Source organism: Lampris incognitus, chromosome 5, assembly GCF_029633865.1.
Source record: "Lampris incognitus isolate fLamInc1 chromosome 5, fLamInc1.hap2, whole genome shotgun sequence".
In the NCBI taxonomy this organism is placed as follows: Eukaryota; Metazoa; Chordata; class Actinopteri; order Lampriformes; family Lampridae; genus Lampris; species Lampris incognitus.
In genome coordinates, this window is record NC_079215.1 from 68185057 (window position 1) to 68206505 (window position 21449).

The 21449-nt window shown below is 49.9% G+C and overlaps 1 protein-coding gene across 3 annotated transcripts in view; it reads left to right on the forward strand.

Moving 5' to 3' along the window:
* Positions 1-21449, forward strand: part of map4k3a (mitogen-activated protein kinase kinase kinase kinase 3a) — a 182455-nt gene that overhangs the window by 16341 nt on the left and 144665 nt on the right. For 2 of the 3 annotated variants that reach the window (XM_056281131.1, XM_056281133.1), the window contains exon 2: positions 16748-16805. The exons of the other annotated variant lie outside the window; for it this stretch is intronic. In XM_056281131.1, coding sequence (XP_056137106.1) covers positions 16748-16805 — 58 coding nt within the window. The remainder of the gene's footprint in view (positions 1-16747; positions 16806-21449) is intronic. 3 annotated transcript variants of the gene reach the window in all.

Consider the following 21449-nt stretch of genomic DNA (forward strand, 5'->3'; position numbering starts at 1 on the left):
AGTGACAGAGAATGATGGTGGAAGATAGAGAAGTGACAGAGAGATCGAATGATGGTGGAAGATAAAGAAGTGACAGAGAGATAGAATGATGGTGGAAGATAGAGAAGTGACAGAGAATGATGGTGGAAGATAAAGAAGTGACAGAGAGATAGAATGATGGTGGAAGATAGAGAAGTGACAGAGAATGATGCTGGAAGATAGAGAAGTGACAGATGGATAGAATGATGGTGGAAGATAAAGAAGTGACAGAGTGAGAATGATGGTGGAAGATAGAGAAGTGACAGAGAATGATGGTGGAAGATAGAGAAGTGACAGAGAGATAGAATGATGGTGGAAGATAAAGAAGTGACAGATGGATAGAATGATGGTGGAAGATAGAGAAGTGACAGATAGAATGATGGTGGAAGATAGAGAAGTGACAGAGATAGAATGATGGTGAAAGATAGAGAAGTGACAGAGAGATGGAATGATGGTGGAAGATAGAGAAGTGACAGAGAGATAGAATGATGGTGGAAGATAAAGAAGTGACAGATGGATAGAATGATGGTGGAAGATAGAGAAGTGACAGAGAGATAGAATGATGGTGGAAGATAGAGAAGTGACAGAGATAGAATGATGGTGGAAGATAGAGAAGTGACAGAGAGATAGAATGATGGTGGATGATAGAGAAGTGACAGATGGATAGAATGATGGTGGAAGATAGAGAAGTGACAGGGAGATAGAATGATGGTGGAAGATAGAGAAGTGACAGATGGATAGAATGATGGTGGAAGATAGAGAAGTGACAGATGGATAGAATGATGGTGGAAGATAGAGAAGTGACAGATGGATAGAATGATGGTGGAAGATAGAGAAGTGACAGATGGATAGAATGATGGTGGAAGATAGAGAAGTGACAGAGACAGAATGATGGTGGAAGATAGAGAAGTGACAGAGAGATAGAATGATGGTGGAAGATAGAGAAGTGACAGAGACAGAATGATGGTGGAAGATAGAGAAGTGACAGAGACAGAATGATGGTGGAAGATAGAGAAGTGACAGAGACAGAATGATGGTGGAAGATAGAGAAGTGACAGAGACAGAATGATGGTGAAAGATAGAGAAGTGACAGAGAGATAGAATGATGGTGGATGATAGAGAAGTGACAGAGACAGAATGATGGTGGAAGATAGAGAAGTGACAGAGAGATCGAATGATGGTGGAAGATAAAGAAGTGACAGAGACAGAATGATGGTGGAAGATAGAGAAGTGACAGAGACAGAATGATGGTGGAAGATAAAGAAGTGACAGAGAGATAGAATGATGGTGGAAGATAGAGAAGTGACAGAGAGATAGAATGATGGTGGAAGATAGAGAAGTGACAGAGAGATCGAATGATGGTGGAAGATAGAGAAGTGACAGAGATAGAATGATGGTGGAAGATAGAGAAGTGACAGAGATAGAATGATGGTGGAAGATAGAGAAGTGACAGAGATAGAATGATGGTGGAAGATAGAGAAGTGACAGAGACAGAATGATGGTGGAAGATAGAGAAGTGACAGAGACAGAATGATGGTGGAAGATAGAGAAGTGACAGAGATAGAATGATGGTGGAAGATAGAGAAGTGACAGAGATAGAATGATGGTGGAAGATAGAGAAGTGACAGAGATAGAATGATGGTGGAAGATAAAGAAGTGACAGAGACAGAAAGATGGTGGAAGATAGAGAAGTGACAGAGACAGAATGATGGTGGAAGATAGAGAAGTGACAGACAGATAGAAAGATGGTGGATGACAGAGAAGTAACAGATAGGTAAAATGATGGTGGATGATAGAGAAGTGACAGAGAGACAGAATGATGGTGGAAGATAGAGAAGTGACAGATGGATAGAAAGATGGTGGATGACAGAGAAGTAACAGATAGGTAAAATGATGGTGGATGATAGAGAAGTAACAGAGACAGAATGATGGTGGAAGATAAAGAAGTAACAGAGACAGAATGATGGTGGAGGATAAAGAAGTAACAGATGGATAGAATGATGGTGGAGGATAAAGAAGTAACAGATGGATAGAATGATGGTGGAAGATAGAGAAGTGACAGAGAGATAGAATGATGGTGGAAGATAAAGAAGTGACAGAGACAGAATGATGGTGGAGGATAAAGAAGTAACAGATGGATAGAATGATGGTGGAAGATAAAGAAGTGACAAAGACAGAATGATGGTGGAAGATAAAGAAGTGACAGACAGAATGATGGTGGAAGATAAAGAAGTGACAGACAGAATGATGGTGGAAGATAGGGAAGTGACAAAGACAGAATGATGGTGGAAGATAAAGAAGTGACAGACAGAATGATGGTGGAAGAACGGGAAGTGACAAAGACAGAATGATGGTGGAAGATAAAGAAGTGACAGAGACAGAATGATGGTGGAGGATAAAGAAGTAACAGATGGATAGAATGATGGTGGAAGATAGAGAAGTGACAGAGACAGAATGATGGTGGAAGATAGAGAAGTGACAGAGACAGAATGATGGTGGAAGATAGAGAAGTGACAGAGACAGAATGATGATGGAAGATAAAGAAGTGACAGAGACAGAATGATGGTGGAAGATAGAGAAGTGACAGATGGATAGAATGATGGTGGAAGATAGGGAAGTGACAGACAGAATGATGGTGGAAGATAGAGAAGTGACAGAGAGATAGAATGATGGTGGAAGATAAAGAAGTGACAGATAGAATGATGGTGGAAGATAGAGAAGTAACAGATGGATAGAATGATGGTGGAAGATAGGGAAGTGACAAAGACAGAATGATGGTGGAAGATAAAGAAGTAACAGAGAGATAGAATGATGGTGGAAGATAAAGAAGTAACAGAGAGATAGAATGATGGTGGAAGATAAAGAAGTGACAGAGACAGAATGATGGTGGAAGATAAAGAAGTGACAGAGACAGAATGATGGTGGAAGATAGAGAAGTGACAGAGAGATAGAATGATGGTGGAAGATAAAGAAGTGACAGACAGAATGATGGTGGAGGATAAAGAAGTAACAGATGGATAGAATGATGGTGGAAGATAGGGAAGTGACAAAGACAGAATGATGGTGGAAGATAGGGAAGTGACAGAGGTAGAATGATGGTGGAAGATAAAGAAGTGACAGAGACAGAATGATGGTGGAAGATAGAGAAGTAACAGATGGATAGAATGATGGTGGAAGATAGGGAAGTGACAAAGACAGAATGATGGTGGAAGATAAAGAAGTGACAGATAGAATGATGGTGGAAGATAAAGAAGTAACAGATGGATAGAATGATGGTGGAAGATAAAGAAGTAACAGAGAGATAGAATGATGGTGGAAGATAAAGAAGTGACAGACAGAATGATGGTGGAAGATAGGGAAGTGACAAAGACAGAATGATGGTGGAAGATAAAGAAGTAACAGAGACAGAATGATGGTGGAGGATAAAGAAGTAACAGATGGATAGAATGATGGTGGAAGATAGGGAAGTGACAAAGACAGAATGATGGTGGAAGATAAAGAAGTGACAGACAGAATGATGGTGGAGGATAGGGAAGTGGATTTTGGAATTTTTCCCCCTCTTTTTCACCCCAATTGTATCCTGCCAATTGCTCCACTCTTCCAAGCCGTCCTGGTCGCTGCTCCACCCCCTCTGCTGATCCGGGGAGGGCTCCAGACTACAGCATGTCTCCTCCGATACATGTGGAGTCGCCAGCTGCTTCTTTTCACCTGACAGTGAGGAGTTTCACCAGGGGGGCTGTAGTTTGTGGGAGGATCACGCTATTCCCCCTAGTTCCCCTTCCCCCCTCAACAGGCGCCCCGACCGACCAGAGGAGGCGCTAGTGCAGCGACCAGGACACATACCTACATCTGGCTTCCCACCTGCAGACATGGACAATTATGTCTGTAGGGATGCCTGACCAAGCCGGAGGTAACACGGGGATTCAAACCGGCGGGCCCCGTGTTGATAGGCAGCGGAATAGACTGCTACGCTGCCCGGACGCCTGCATGCATTATTTGGTGTTTTCCGTTGGACGTGGAGAATGGATTTGCAGAACTCTGCATGCAGAATCTCAATTTGGTGTTTGTCCCATTTTTGTAAAATCTTGGTTTGCAAGTGGACCCCAGACCTTGCGACCAAAAAGGGAAATGGTTTTTATGAAGCGGAGTTTACACCAAAGATTCACGACAAGGCCGGTAAAAACTTACAACTACTTGCAAAAGATTTTGGTCTGCAACATTCTAATACCAGATAATTTACACGAATGACGCTAAACGGGACGGTGTATCATTTCCATAGCAACGACTCTGTACTTCCATTATAACTGCCGGCTTTTCGGGCTTTTTCCGAGCTGGATACTTTGTAGTGTCTTAAAATATGAATGAGGATAGTTATAGTGAGATACTTGGTTACTTGCTACAGTTGCAGTTCTAATATTGATGCAATGGCGAAAACATTAAAAAAACAAAAAACGAGAGGTTATAGAATTTGGATCCGTCCCTGGGTGCTTCAGCGACCAGCTGACAGTTTGTAGCCGACTCGACCAGCTGACTTCAGTATGAGCTGATTGGCTGTTGAAACAGGTGACGTGCCGGCCTTCCATTCTAAAACCAGCCACTGGTGACTTGACAAGCTGAATCACAGGCGACGCCATCAGCCAGCTTGGTTCCAGTTGAGACGATGTAGTTTACATCGCATCTGCAACATTCTGAAATGGTTTTGTGTCATCGTGAATCTTTGGTGTAAATGGGCCCTACCAGAGTCCAATATTTTAAGCCAGATTTGAATCGGGATGTCCAACTTGATGTTTTTTGATGGCATAAAAAACCAATTGAGGTGGTTCGGGCATCTGATCAGGATGCCTCCTGGGCACCTTTCTTTGGAAGTTTACTGGGCACAGCCAACTGGGAGGTAGACCCAAAACTTGCTGGAGGGACTACATGTCCAATCTGGCCTGGGAACGCATTGGGACCCCCCAGGAGGAGCTGGAGGGCGTTGCTGGGGAGGGGGATGTCTGGAGTGCCCTACTTAGCTTGCTGCCACCATGACCCGACACAGGAGAAGCGGCTGGTGATGGATGAATGAAAAAGGCCCTCTTTCCTTGTCCCAGGTTGTTCATAGCTTTAGTGAAGTTGCCTGTGGTGCTGATGTTTAGGCCGAAGTAGGTAGGTTTTTGCATGTTCTAGAGCAATAACATCTAGAAAGAATTTGTATTTGTGGTTTTGGAGGCTGGGTCTGTTTTGGAATATCAAATTTTTGTCTTGGTTAGATTCACTTTCAAGGCCTGGGTCTGGGAGAATTGGTCCAGGAGATCAAGGTGTTGTCTTAGGGCTCCCTTCTTCGGTTGGAGACAGGAGCATCAGATCATCTGCAAACAGTAGACATTTAACTTCTGCATCTGCTAGGCTGACGCCAGGCGCTGCAGACTGTTCTAATGCCCTCACCACTTTATTAATGTGAAGAGGGTTGGGCTCAAGCCGCATCCTTATCTAACACCCTGGCTTTGGGGAAAGAAGTCTTGAGTTTTTTGCCTATTTTGGCAGCAGATTTATTGTTTGTGCACCTTGAGTTTATGATGTCAAAGTCCCCCCCCCAACACCTCTTTCCAACAGTTCCTACAGCAGACCCTCGGGCCAAATTGAATCGAAGGCTTTTTTTGAAATCGGCAAAGAAGGAGAATAATTCGCTTTTGTTTTCTCTCTCTCGTTCTCTGTTTGTCTCTCTGTCTGTCTCTCTGTTCCTCAGGTCGTGTCTGTGGTCTTTGACTTTGTCTACTTTCCTTAAGTTTCTTTTTTAACTTCTAACATCTCTAGAGTTGATTGGAGCTGGTTTGTTTCTGTTGATCTGGACCAACACACAGTTTTTATTTTTTAGTCAAATAAAAAAAAAAATCTCCAACAGTAAAATCTCTCCGTTTATCTGTTATTTTACAAAGAATTTAGTCGGCCTGTCTCTCCGTCACGTTCTGCTCTTGTCTGTCACTGCCTGTCTGACACACACACACATACACAAACACACACTCTCTCTCTCTCTCTCGTCGTCCGTGGTGATGCTTGGGTCACTTCCTCCTCTCGGTGGTGACTGAGGCCTTCTGGGAACTCTCAGGTGTCGGCGTCTCTTCTGCGGACCTGCCGTCACCCAATCCCAACTTTCACTCGCTGCTGCAAAGTGAATTTGCCAGCAGAAAAAAAACCAAATGAAAATTCTCCATTAAATAATTAATAATTCAGCAGAGTCCCCTCCTTCCTGAAACCAAATCTACCTCCATCTCCCAGGCTGGAGCGTCCTAGAATCCCGCGGGGCGCTCTGCTCCAACGCTGACCGCGTCCGCGGGCTGATGGGAAATGTTGCACGTTGCAACTTTCCGTCAGTGGAAACCGCTTTTGTTGTGTTTTCATTTTCCGCTCTGGCATTTGGAAAAACTGCGGTTGGAGAGTGAAGCGTTTGAGTCTAGCACGCAGGAGGAAAGCTGCAGTCGTGAACTTCAGAGTTTCTGTTGTGACTGACTGGTTGTGACGTAGTACTGCTGAGGGTGGTGTTGTTGAGTGCTCCAAAGCGGTCTCCTCAGCATCATGGAGAAAACGGAAAACGCTTCTTTCCCCCTGCGTTTCCACCTTTTCTCCAGACTAAACCACTGACAGCTGAGGTCCAGACACTGCTGTGTGGTGGTCATGACGCGTGCCCATCCCCACCAGAGGAGACGCCAGCGTATCTCCGTTGTTTCTGCATCTCAGTGTGGACTGGAAACCGTCTGAAGATGGGCAGATAGTGCGAGTGTCGATGGAAGACGTTCTATCCGTCGTTATCTGGAAAACGGCGTTTTCAGATCCATCCGCGTTAGTGTGGACGTAGTCCTAATGGCGCCATTCAGATGAGTGAGGGTCAGCAGGACTGTGGTGTCAGACACAAACCAAAAACCTGCTGCTGCAACCTGAGTTGTACTTACTGATGTAGTACTGTGTGCTGGTGAAGGTCCTCTACCAGCTTGTGCTGTCATATCCGCTGGTTACACACAACACCTTCACTTCTTCTTCACACTCAACACTACCTGCCTTCTTCTTCCTCACCTGGCTGCTGCGATGAAGATGAAAACACGATGCACCCCTATCATGTTCCCTGGCCAAGTCCTACCAGACACCACCCACCCACCCACATCACACACTGCTGCAGGGTCTGGTATTTATAGACTGCTGGTTGAAAAGACCCTTGCAGAAAATAAACATTTCTAAAATAAATATTTAACTAAGAAAAATGAGATATGAGAGCGCACACACACACACACACACGCACACACACACACACACACACACACACACACACACACACACACACACACACACACACACACACACCCTCAGAAGGATGTCAGTCTGCACACACATACCACGTGTCAGTAAAGTGGCTGGTCAGGGCACCAGGGCCGCCGGGACTTCCTGTGCCAGAGAAACTGGAGCTGCCATCGACCCAGAGGAGGAGGCCTGATATCAGTGAATAGCATCACACCCACCTGGTTATGATTCAGAGGAGCAGCTCTCCCTCTCTCTCTATTACTCTCTATCACTCTCCGTTACTGCCTATTACTCCCTATTACTCTCTATCACTCCCTATTACTCTCTATTACTCTCCATTACTCCCTATTACTCCCTATTACTCTCTATTACTCTATTGCGCTCCGTTACTCTGTATTACTCTATTACTCTATATAACGCTCTATAACTCTCTATTACGCTATTACTTTGTAGTACTCTATTACTCTCCATTACTCCATTACTCTCCATTACTCCATTACTCTCCATTACTCTATTGCACTCCGTTACTCTGTAGTACTCTATTACTCTATATAACTCTCTATAACTCTCTATTACGCTATTACTTTGTAGTACTCTATTACTCTCCATTACTCTCCATTACTCCATTACTCTCCATTACTCTATATTACTCTATTCATTTTACAATATGTATTGAAATGAAAACAACTTTACTGTGCAGAGGATGTAGTAATACTTTGTACTTGTTGTCTGTGTACCATGTGTTTCAGTATGTACTGTGGTACTATGTTAGTACTGTTAGTTAGAAATACTGTTGTCTGTGTACTGTGTGTATCAGTATGTACTGTGGTACTATGTTAGTACTTTTAGAGGAACTGTTGTCTGTGTACCATGTGTATTATTATGTACTGTGGTACTATGTGTACCATGTGTACCAGTGTGTACTGTCGTACTATGTTAGTACTGTTAGTTAGAAATACTGTTGTCTGTGTATCGTGTGTATCAGGATGTACTGTGGTACTATGTTAGTACTGTTAGAGGTACTGTTGTCTGTGTACCATGTGTATTATGTACTGTGGTACTATGTGTACCATGTGTACCAGTGTGTACTGTGGTACTATGTGCACCATGTGTATCAGTGTGTACTGTGGTACTATGTGTACCATGTGTATCAGTGTGTACTGTGGTACTATTGTACTAGTATGTATTGTGGTACTATGTGTACCATGTGTATTAGTATGTACTGTGGTACTATGTGTACCATGTGTATCAGTGTGTACTGTGGTACTATGTGTACCATGTACGTATATCAGTGTGTACTGTGGTGCTATGTGTACCATGTATATCAGTATGTACTGTGTGTACTGTTAGAGGTACTGTTGTCTGTGTACCATTTTTATTAGTATGTACTGTGGTACTATGTGCACCATGTGTACCAGTGTGTACTGTGGTACTATGTGTACCATGTGTATCGGTGTGTACTGTGGTACTATGTGTACCATGTGTATCGGTGTGTACTGTGGTACTATCTGTGTCAGTGTGTACTGTGATACTACGTGTACCAGTATGTACTGTGGTACTATGTATACCACGTGTACCAGTGTGTACTGTGGTACTATCTGTGTCAGTGTGTACTGTGATACTACGTGTACCAGTATGTACAGTGGTACTATGTGTACCACGTGTACCAGTGTGTACCATGTGTATCGGTGTGTACTGTGGTACTATCTGTGTCAGTGTGTACTGTGATACTACGTGTACCAGTATGTACAGTGGTACTATGTATACCACGTGTACCAGTGTGTACTGTGATACTACGTGTACCAGTATGTACAGTGGTACTATGTGTACCACGTGTACCAGTGTGTACCACGTGTACCGGTGTGTACTGTGGTACTATCTGTGTCAGTGTGTACTGTGATACTACGTGTACCAGTATGTACTGTGGTACTATGTATACCACGTGTACCAGTGTGTACTGTGGTACTAGTCTTGGTCCCTGTGTGTCGCAGGACCAGAATCAGGTTGATCAGCATGTGGTTGCAGATCAGAGGAGCAACTTGTCCTGCTTTGTCGATTCAAGAGGCAAACTACGTATAGCAGTAAATAGTAAAGACAGACGTTAAAGGAATAATAAAATAGATATACAGGATACAGTAAAAGCTAGTATAAATACATCTCGTGTGCTGACAGACAGCCTCCTGCAGCCTCCTGCCCGGCTGCAGGAGGCTGCAGGAGGCTGCAGGAGGCTGCAGGAGGCTCTGGCACTACTTGATGCTTGCGCTGCTACTTAACAGCAAATGCTTTTATTAACTGAATCTTTCTGGCTTCGCAGTAACGCAGGGTAATTAATCACGAAGCAATTAACTCTCCACAAAGTGGTGAGGACAGTGTCCACATGCCAGGAGACTGTCTCTCCCAGGGGCAACCACGGTTCTGATGGGTTCTTCACCAGACCCTGCAGCCTGCAGCAGTGTGTGATGTGGATGGGTGGTGTCTGGTAGGACTTCACCAGACCCTTCACCAGACCCTGCAGCCTGCAGTAGTGTGTGATGTGGATGGCTGGTGTCTGGTAGGACTTCACCAGACCCTTCACCAGACCCTGCAGCCTGCAGCAGTGTGTGATGTGGATAGGTGGTGTCTGGTAGGACTTCACCAGACCCTTCACCAGACCCTGCAGCCTGCAGCAGTGTGTGATGTGGGTGGGTGGTGTCTGGTAGGACTTCACCAGACCCTTCACCAGACCCTGCAGCCTGCAGCAGTGTGTGATGTGGATGGCTGGTGTCTGGTAGGACTTCACCAGACCCTGCGGCCTGCAGCAGTGTGTGATGTGGATGGTTGGTGTCTGGTAGGACTTCACCAGACCCTTCACCAGACCCTGCAGCCTGCAGCAGTGTGTGATGTGGATGGCTGGTGTCTGGTAGGACTTCACCAGACCCTGCAGCCTGCAGCAGCGTGTGATGTGGATGGTTGGTGTCTGGTAGGACTTCACCAGACCCTTCACCAGACCCTGCAGCCTGCAGCAGTGTGTGATGTGGATGGTTGGTGTCTGGTAGGACTTCACCAGACCCTTCACCAGACCCTGCAGCCTGCAGTAGTGTGTGATGTGGATGGCTGGTGTCTGGTAGGACTTCACCAGACCCTTCACCAGACCCTGCAGCCTGCAGCAGTGTGTGATGTGGATGGTTGGTGTCTGGTAGGACTTCACCAGACCCTTCACCAGACCCTGCAGCCTGCAGTAGTGTGTGATGTGGATGGCTGGTGTCTGGTAGGACTTCACCAGACCCTTCACCAGACCCTGCAGCCTGCAGTAGTGTGTGATGTGGGTGGCTGGTGTCTGGTAGGACTTCACCAGACCCTGCGGCCTGCAGCAGTGTGTGATGTGGATGGTTGGTGTCTGGTAGAACTTCACCAGACCCTTCACCAGACCCTGCGGCCTGCAGCAGTGTGTGATGTGGATGGGTGGTGTCTGGTAGGACTTCACCAGACCCTTCACCAGACCCTTCACCAGACCCTGCAGCCTGCAGCAGTGTGTGATGTGGGTGGTTGGTGTCTGGTAGGACTTCACCAGACCCTGCAGCCTGCAGCAGCGTGTGATGCGGGTGGTTGGTGTCTGGTAGGACTTCACCAGACCCTGCGGCCTGCAGCAGTGTGTGATGTGGGTGGGTGGTGTCTGGTAGGACTTCACCAGACCCTGCGGCCTGCAGCAGCGTGTGATGTGGATGGTTGGTGTCTGGTAGGACTTCACCAGACCCTGCGGCCTGCAGCAGTGTGTGATGTGGATGGGTGGTGTCTGGTAGGACTTCACCAGACCCTTCACCAGACCCTGCAGCCTGCAGCAGTGTGTGATGTGGGTGGTTGGTGTCTGGTAGGACTTCACCAGACCCTTCACCAGACCCTGCAGCCTGCAGCAGTGTGTGATGTGGGTGGTTGGTGTCTGGTAGGACTTCACCAGACCCTTCACCAGACCCTGCAGCCTGCAGCAGTGTGTGATGTGGGTGGTTGGTGTCTGGTAGGACTTCACCAGACCCTTCACCAGACCCTGCAGCCTGCAGCAGTGTGTGATGTGGATAGGTGGTGTCTGGTAGGACTTCACCAGACCCTTCACCAGACCCTGCAGCCTGCAGCAGTGTGTGATGTGGGTGGTTGGTGTCTGGTAGGACTTCACCAGACCCTTCACCAGACCCTGCAGCCTGCAGCAGTGTGTGATGTGGATAGGTGGTGTCTGGTAGGACTTCACCAGACCCTTCACCAGACCCTGCAGCCTGCAGCAGTGTGTGATGTGGGTGGGTGGTGTCTGGTAGGACTTCACCAGACCCTGCAGCCTGCAGCAGTGTGTGATGTGGGTGGTTGGTGTCTGGTAGGACTTCACCAGACCCTTCACCAGACCCTGCAGCCTGCAGCAGTGTGTGATGTGGATAGGTGGTGTCTGGTAGGACTTCACCAGACCCTTCACCAGACCCTGCAGCCTGCAGCAGTGTGTGATGTGGGTGGTTGGTGTCTGGTAGGACTTCACCAGACCCTTCACCAGACCCTGCAGCCTGCAGCAGCGTGTGATGCGGGTGGTTGGTGTCTGGTAGGACTTCACCAGACCCTGCAGCCTGCAGCAGTGTGTGATGTGGGTGGTCCTGGCCTTCATGTTACTTTGACACGTACCACCTACCTACACATCACTGCAGACCAGGTAGACCCCTTCATGGTACCGGTATTCCCTGATGGCCGTGGCCTCTTCCAGCAGGATGACGCTCCCTGCCACACTGCACACATTGTCCGGGAATGGTCGGAGGAACCTGACAAGGTGTTCCAGGTGTTGCCTTGGCCTCCGAATCCCCCAGATCTCAGTCCGACTGAGCATCTGTGGGATGTGCTGGAAAAACAAGTCCGATCCACGGAGGCCCCACCTCGCCACTTACAGGACTTAAAGGATCTGCTGCTAACGTCTTGGTGCCAGATACCGGAGGTCACCTTCAGAGGTCTTGTGGAGTCCATGCCTCGACGGGTCAGAGCGGGTTTAGAGGCACGAGGGGGGCCTACACAGTGTTAGCCAGGTGGTTTTAATGTTCTGGCTGATCAGAGTATCTAACAGTCTGCCCATCGCCACCATCCCGACCCTTCATCCAGTTCAACCCTCCTAACGGGGTCTAACCCGTCCTGCTGAACTGACCTGTGCTTTACATACTGGACCGGAGTAGGTTAGGGTTAGTGCCTTGCTGACCGGCTGCTTGGCGGTGGTGCAGAGGTGGGGGCGGGTGGGGTGGAGGGGCGGTCAGGGTTAATTTTTCTCCGCAGCTCTTCTGCAGCTCAGATGCATTTTTCTGATCAATTATTCAGCGGAGGGAGCGCGGCGCCGAGCGGCATGCAGATGGCGTCCGGCTGAATTCTGACTGCCTGCAGTTATTTAGGACCGAAGAGCAGATCACATGACTCCTCTCTCTCACCGTGGAGACACCCTTCCAGTCGCCTAGCGCCCAGCCCAGACACCCCCCCACCCCCCACCCCCCACACACACACATAAACATGCAATCACCAAATCACACGGCACCCCATGACCCCGGGCGGGCGGGCGGGCGGGCGGGCGGTCGATATCAGGTGGGATTTTTCCCACGATCCTTGGCGGTGGAGCCGGGGTGGAGGGGGTTAACGATGCTCTGATGTTCCTCTTCTCCATCCGTCAGATAGATTATTGATCCCCCCCCCCTCTGAGCAGAGCTCCTCCGTCAGCACGTTGGTTCCTCTATCGACCCCCGGGGTGGCCCCCTACCCCTCCCCCAACCCCCCGACGCCCCTCATTGACCTTTCAGAGGCGTTCACCACGCTTCTCGGGGTCATGCTCGGAGACAGGTGTGAAATGAACGGTCGTTAACATGTCTCGCTTTAATTAACACCTCCTCACGCCTGGGGGGGGGGGTTAATGTGTCCCCTGGTTAAACGCCGAAGGAAGGGAGTCGGAGAGGAACTGTGACAGAACGGAGGTTGTCATGTAACAAGAGGTTCAGTCAACGGGAACGTTTCATCTTGAACGTCCTTCAAAATGTCCTCTGAAAATTAACGTAGGTCGTGTCTCACGGCTCTCTGTGGACGATGGTGACTGACACACGCTTCCTGTTGAGAAGCTTGTGGACAAAACTAACACTGGACTCAGGCCGTCATGTGACCTCAGCCAGGCCGTCATGTGACCTCAGCCAGGCCGTCATGTGACCTCAGCCAGGCCGTCATGTGACCTCAGCCAGGCCGTCATGTGACAGGAACCAGGCCGTCATGTGACAGGAACCAGGCCGTCATGTGACAGGAACCAGGCCGTCATGTGACCTCAGCCAGGCCGTCATGTGACAGGAACCAGGCCGTCATGTGACAGGAAGCAGGCCGTCATGTGACCTCAGCCAGGCCGTCATGTGACAGGAAGCAGGCCGTCATGTGACCTCAGCCAGGCCGTCATGTGACAGGAAGCAGGCCGTCCTGTGACAGGAAGCAGGCCGTCATGTGACCTCAGCCAGGCCGTCATGTGACCTCAGCCAGGCCGTCATGTGACAGGAAGCAGGCCGTCATGTGACAGGAAGCAGGCCGTCATGTGACCTCAGCCAGGCCGTCATGTGACCTCAGCCAGGCCGTCATGTGACCTCAGCCAGGCCATCATGTGACCTCAGCCAGGCCGTCATGTGACAGGAACCAGGCCGTCATGTGACAGGAACCAGGCCGTCATGTGACAGGAACCAGGCCGTCATGTGACCTCAGCCAGGCCGTCATGTGACAGGAAGCAGGCCGTCATGTGACAGGAAGCAGGCCGTCATGTGACAGGAACCAGGCCGTCATGTGACAGGAAGCAGGCCGTCATGTGACAGGAACCAGGCCGTCATGTGACAGGAACCAGGCCGTCATGTGACCTCAGCCAGGCCGTCATGTGACAGGAAGCAGGCCGTCATGTGACCTCAGCCAGGCCGTCATATGACAGGAACCAGGCCGTCATGTGACCTCAGCCAGGCCGTCATGTGACCTCAGCCAGGCCGTCATGTGACCTCAGCCAGGCCGTCATGTGACAGGAGCCAGGCCGTCATGTGACAGGAAGCAGGCCGTCACGTGACAGGAACCAGGCCGTCATGTGACCTCAGCCAGGCCGTCATGTGACCTCAGCCAGGCCGTCATGTGACAGGAACCAGGCCGTCATGTGACAGCAACCAGGCCGTCATGTGACAGGAACAAGGCCGTCATGTGACAGGAACCAGGCCGTCATGTGACAGGAACCAGGCTGTCATGTGACAGGAAGCAGGCCGTCATGTGACAGGAACCAGGCCGTCATGTGAACAGTCCTCAGTAGCAGGCTGTATTGTGACAGGAAGCAGGCCGTCATGTGAACAGTCCTCAGCAGCAGGCTGTATTGTGACAGGAAGCAGGCCGTCATGTGACAGGAAGCAGGCCGTCACGTGACAGGAAGCAGGCCGTCATGTGACAGGAAGCAGGCCGTCACGTGACAGGAAGCAGGCCGTCATGTGAACAGTCCTCAGCAGCAGGCTGTATTGTGACAGGAAGCAGGCCGTCATGTGACAGGAAGCAGGCCGTCACGTGACAGGAAGCAGGCCGTCACGTGACAGGAAGCAGGCCGTCATGTGAACAGTCCTCAGCAGCAGGCTGTATTGTGACAGGAAGCAGGCCGTCATGTGACAGGAAGCAGGCCGTCATGTGACAGGAAGCAGGCCGTCATGTGACAGGAAGCAGGCCGTCACGTGACAGGAAGCAGGCCGTCATGTGAACAGTCCTCAGCAGCAGGCTGTATTGTGACAGGAAGCAGGCCGTCATGTGACAGGAAGCAGGCCGTCATGTGACAGGAAGCAGGCCGTCATGTGAACAGTCCTCAGCAGCAGGCTGTATTGTGACAGGAAGCAGGCCGTCATGTGACAGGAAGCAGGCCGTCATGTGAACAGTCCTCAGTAGCAGGCTGTATTGTGACAGGAAGCAGGCCGTCATGTGACAGGAAGCAGGCCGTCATGTGACAGGAAGCAGGCCGTCATGTGAACAGTCCTCAGTAGCAGGCTGTATTGTGACAGGAAGCAGGCCGTCATGTGACAGGAAGCAGGCCGTCATGTGACAGGAAGCAGGCCGTCATGTGACAGGAAGCAGGCCGTCATGTGACAGGAAGCAGGCCGTCATGTGAACAGTCCTCAGTAGCAGGCTGTATTGTGACAGGAAGCAGGCCGTCATGTGACAGGAAGCAGGCCGTCATGTGACAGGAAGCAGGCCGTCATGTGAACAGTCCTCAGTAGCAGGCTGTATTGTGACAGGAAGCAGGCCGTCATGTGACAGGAAGCAGGCTGTATTGTGACAGGAAGCAGGCCGTCATGTGACAGGAAGCAGGCCGTCACGTGACAGGAAGCAGGCCGTCATGTGACAGGAAGCAGGCCGTCATGTGACAGGAAGCAGGCCGTCATGTGACAGGAAGCAGGCCGTCATGTGACAGGAAGCAGGCCGTCATGTGACAGGAAGCAGGCCGTCACGTGACAGGAAGCAGGCCGTCATGTGAACAGTCCTCAGCAGCAGGCTGTATTGTGTGGAGGCACGGCCTCCATGTGTCTTTGTTAACCTGCAGGTAGTCGAGATAAAACGTGACTGAGAGGAGCTCGACTCCCATCCAGAAACCTGCTCATACATGGAAAGACTAAACAACAGGGGCAAACCTGCTGTGTATTGGCATTCATAACAAGCCCTTTTCTTCTGACAGTGGGCCCGTTAATGAGCCGTGGTGCTGATGGAGGCGCTCCACCATCCATGAAGGCCTGTTCCAGGAGACGGTTCGGTCCGTCTCTTCCTTATAAATGGTCTAAAAGTGGACATGTTTCCCCTCCGCGTCAGCAGATGTTCTGCAGAACCTGCCGGCTTTGTGAAGCCTCCACCCTGGAGACCGGCTGGCTTGTGACAGTGTGTCCAGTGTAGGTGTTGTGTTGGTGGGCTCGGTGTTGTTGAGCTCGCCGATCGGCAGAGTGTGTGGATGATCCGTTTTCTCTCATACACCACAGACAGGAAGTCTCCAACAAGACTTGTTTACGTGTGAATCTTCACGCTGTAGGTTTGAAGTCTTCTGCTGGAGGTCTAGAATGATGGAGGTCTAGAATGATGGAGGTCTAGAATGATGGCGGTCTAGAATGATGGAGGTCTAGAATGATGGAGGTCTAGAATGATGGAGGTCTAGAATGATGGAGGTCTAGAATGATGGAGGTCTAGAATGACCCTCCACTGTTTCTGTAAACACACAACATGGAGGAACGTCTGTGACAGAGTCTAAGGCTCTTCAAGGGAATTTTCAAACTTAAGAGATCACTGTGTTAGTCACACACACACACACACACACACACACACACACACACACACACACACACACACACACATTTTGTCTTGTATCGGAGAGTGCATGCAAAGCAGGAAGAGTATGACTGTGTGTGTGTGTGTGTGTGTGTGTGTGTGTGTGTTTCTCATCTCTTTGTGTGTGTTTCAGGCAAGGAACGTCACCAGTGGGGAACTGGCAGCCATCAAGGTCATCAAGCTGGAGCCTGGTGAGACCCCCCAGCTTCTCTTGTGACCTCCATCTCTGCTCTCCGTCTCTTCTACACCTTCACGCTGTACCACGTGACCTCCATCTCTGCTCTGTCTCTTCTACACCTTCACGCTGTACCACGTGACCTCCATCTCTGCTCTCCGTCTCTTCTACACCTTCACGCTGTACCACGTGACCTCCATCTCTGCTCTGTCTCTTCCACACCTTCATGCTGTACCACGTGACCTCCATCTCCGCTATGTCTCTTCTACACCTTCATGCTGTACCACGTGACCTCCATCTCTCCTCTCTGTCTCTTCTACACCTTCACGCTGTACCACGTGACCTCCATCTCTGCTCTCCGTCTCTTCTACACCTTCACGCTGTACCACGTGACCTCCATCTCTGCTCTCTGTCTCTTCCACACCTTCACGCTGTACCACGTGACCTCCATCTCTCCTCTCTGTCTCTTCTACACCTTCACGCTGTACCACGTGACCTCCATCTCTCCTCTCTGTCTCTTCCACACCTTCATGCTGTACCACGTGACCTCCATCTCTGCTCTGTCTCTTCTACACCTTCATGCTGTACCACGTGACCTCCATCTCTGCTCTCCGTCTCTTCTACACCTTCACGCTGTACCACGTGACCTCCATCTCTGCTCTCTGTCTCTTCTACACCTTCACGCTGTACCACGTGACCTCCATCTCTCCTCTCTGTCTCTTCTACACCTTCATGCTGTACCACGTGACCTCCATCTCCGCTCTGTCTCTTCCACACCTTCACGTTGTACCACGTGACCTCCATCTCTGCTCTCCGTCTCTTCTACACCTTCACGCTGTACCACGTGACCTCCATCTCTGCTCTCTGTCTCTTCTACACCTTCACGCTGTACCACGTGACCTCCATCTCTGCTCTGTCTCTTCCACACCTTCATGCTGTACCACGTGACCTCCATCTCTGCTCTGTCTCTTCTACACCTTCATGCTGTACCACGTGACCTCCATCTCTGCTCTGTCTCTTCCACACCTTCACACTGTACCACGTGACCTCCATCTCTGCTCTCTGTCTCTTCTACACCTTCATGCTGTACCACGTGACCTCCATCTCCGCTCTGTCTCTTCTACACCTTCACGCTGTACCACGTGACCTCCATCTCCGCTCCGTCTCTTCCACACCTTCACGTTGTACCACGTGACCTCCATCTCCGCTCCGTCTCTTCCACACCTTCACGTTGTACCACGTGACCTCCATCTCCGCTCCGTCTCTTCCACACCTTCACGTTGTACCACGTGACCTCCATCTCCGCTCTCTGTCTCTTCCACACCTTCACGTTGTACCATGTGACCTCCATCTCTCCTCTCTGTCTCTTCCACACCTTCACGCTGTACCACGTGACCTCCATCTCCGCTCTCTGTCTCTTCTACACCTTCACACTGTACCACGTGACCTCCATCTCTGCTCTCTGTCTCTTCCACACCTTCATGCTGTACCACGTGACCTCCATCTCCGCTCTCTGTCTCTTCTACACCTTCACATTGTACCATGTGACCTCCATCTCTGCTCTCCGTCTCTTCCACACCTTCATGCTGTACCACGTGACCTCCATCTCCGCTCTCTGTCTCTTCTACACCTTCACATTGTACCATGTGACCTCCATCTCTGCTCTCCGTCTCTTCCACACCTTCATGCTGTACCACGTGACCTCCATCTCCGCTCTCTGTCTCTTCCACACCTTCACGCTGTACCACGTGACCTCCATCTCTGCTCTGTCTCTTCTACACCTTCACGCTGTACCACGTGACCTCCATCTCTGCTCTCCGTCTCTTCCACACCTTCACGCTGTACCACATGACCTCCATTTCTGCACTTGTTAGACCCTCGGTCTGGAGAGGGTGCAACAATTAGTGTACTGGGTAACAGTGAGGTGAGGGTGCAACACAGTGAGACATAAACGTTTGAAAATAATAAAATATAAATATTTATTGACACCATGACAGGACAAGGGAACCGAACGGTTGCCAAAACAATAAACTACTAACAAAAGTAACCCACCTCGGAAAGTGCTGAAAAGCACCAAGCTAAAGACAGAAGGTGGCAACCGCTGCTAACCTAGCGTGTCTAACAGGAGGTAAGCTACGTGATGGGGTGTTTGCCCATGAGCATCTTACCTTGATCCCCTTGCCCAAAAGAACTAAACAAATTAAAGGCTAAATATAACCAAAACACTCAGGATTTAAACAATGCCAAACTTAAATGAAAACGGGCCAGACACTACAAACACCAAGTAGAGACAAAGACATCAACACAAAGTAGCTACACAACACTAACTAAACTAGGTGACCCCCCGGGGAACTGAAGACATGTGGGGGTTTGAATGGGAGACTGCACAGCTGATGAAAACTGGATGATTGGTTGAGCGGTTGATGAGGTGATGAGGAGCACCTGGCGGACACCTGAATGGAGAGTGAGAGTGAGGGTTAGATACAGGAGGCAACACAACACAACACAACTATACGGACACGGACACACCCGTGGCCGTAACACCCCCGCCCATAAAACAAGCCCCTACAGGCTTGTTAACAAAAAACCCCACAAGAACCAAAAAAACTGACAATGTGCTACACAACAGTAACATGTGACCAAACAAAAAGGTGGAGCACCTCAGCCACAACACAAAGGGTCACCACAAGTAGCTCCGCTACATCCAAAATGTGTCCCAAAAATGGCCAACACCTTCCCACCAACACATGGTCACCTACAAAGTGGCCCTCAACCACAACAAGTTACTGACAGACAACACAAAGTAGCACACACACACACACCGTCACGGTGGCGACCCACGCCAAATGACGTAGCTGCCTTCGACCCGCAGGTGAACCAGCTACAACTCGTGACAAAACAAAACACACAGCACAGTCACAACACAAGGTGTGCTAGCATGGACCAGCTGGTGGAGGAGGCATGGTGGAGGTTGAGAGTGCAGCGCTCCCCGCACTCACAGCTCTGAAGGTCTACCGTCCTTAACTCCCCTCCCGCCCGTCTCTCTGCCACAAATCCCACCCCCCAAATCTCCCACTGGAGACTTGACTCAGCCTGCCTCTCAGGCGGGCGTCAGCACCCACGTTGAGTGCAACACAGGGGACCAGGGATCGAACCACAACGGCCTGGCCGGCAGCGCCGCCCTAGCATCGGACCTCGTCCGCTTCGGCACGAAGCTCCGCCACCAGGACCACTAGGTCCAACACCATGGCAGAGGACGAAAGGACGTGGACAAGCAGCCACAGCCGTACCCACCACCAAACCAAGAACACACCAGCAACACCTGTTAACACTAAACACAATGATGAACACTGTGCGTAACGCCACCCGACACCAAACGTTAACACAGCACACGACAGGAAACGGCAACTACCCAGAGCAAAGCTGCCAATATCCCGGACGAGCCCCCGTTTTGTTACGACTCCCATATATGCATAAACACCTGTCGGTGTGTGTGAAACGGTCAGACGTCAGATTCTACACTAATCAGTTAGAAATAAACATTTGCAAACCAAATCCAACTTTTAATTCCAGGCTTGCCGAGGGCCCCCCCCCTCTCTTCTGGGCCCCGATAGTCCCCCCTCCCCTCCCCCCACTATGACGCCACTGATGATGTATTGTACTTGTGTTTACTGTGCTTTACCAGTTGAGTTGTGGTACTTTGTGGTACTAGGTAGTTAGCAGCCTGGTCTTAAGCTTAATGCAGCAGCTAGCAGTCCTGCACACACACACACACACACACACACACACACACACACACACACACACACACACACACACACACACCTGTACCACCAGCTGACTGCTGCTGTCCATGCAGCTGTGTGCATGTGTGTGTGTGTGTGTGTGTGTGTGTGTGTGTGTGTGTGTGTGTGTGTGTGTGTGTGTGTGTGTGTGTGTGTGTGTGTGTGTGCACGTTCCCACCGGCTCAGTGTTTGATGTGAGAGCAGTGAGATTGGGCTGGAAATGTGTCGACACACTGTGTAATTAAGGCTACTGCAGTGCATGGTGTGTCTCACTATCTGTCTGCCTATCTGCATCTGTCTGTCTGTCTGTCTGTCTGTCTGTCTGTCTGTCTGTCTGTCTGTCTGTCTGTCTGTCTGTCTGTCTGTCTGTCTATCTGTCTGTCTGTCTGTCTGTCTGCCTATCTGTCTGTCTGTCTGTCTGTCTGTCTGTCTGTCTGCCTATCTGTCTGTCTGCCTATCTGTCTGTCTGTCTGTCTGTCTGTCTGTCTGTCTGTCTGTCTGTCTGTCTGTCTGTCTGTCTGTCTGCCTATCTGTCTGTCTGTCTGTCTGTCTGTCTGTCTGTCTGTCCAGTTGTCCAACTATCAAAGAAGGGATTTTGGTCAGGTGTCAGTACTGAGGGTTGATGACGTCACATCCGGTGTGCGTGATGATTGGAGCATTATGACATTTGGTATCCATGTATCCAGGGTGCCTTGCTCCATGGCACTGCCACCGCCTCTGGGCTGTTACAAGAGCTGCACCAGCATTCTTTCAAGTTCCAACTGGTGTGCGTGTGCATGCGAGAGTGTGCGTGTGTGTGTGTGTGTGTGTGTGTGGGTGGGTGTTTGTGTGTGTGTGTGTGTGTGTGTGTGTGTGTGTGTGTGTGTGTGTGTGTG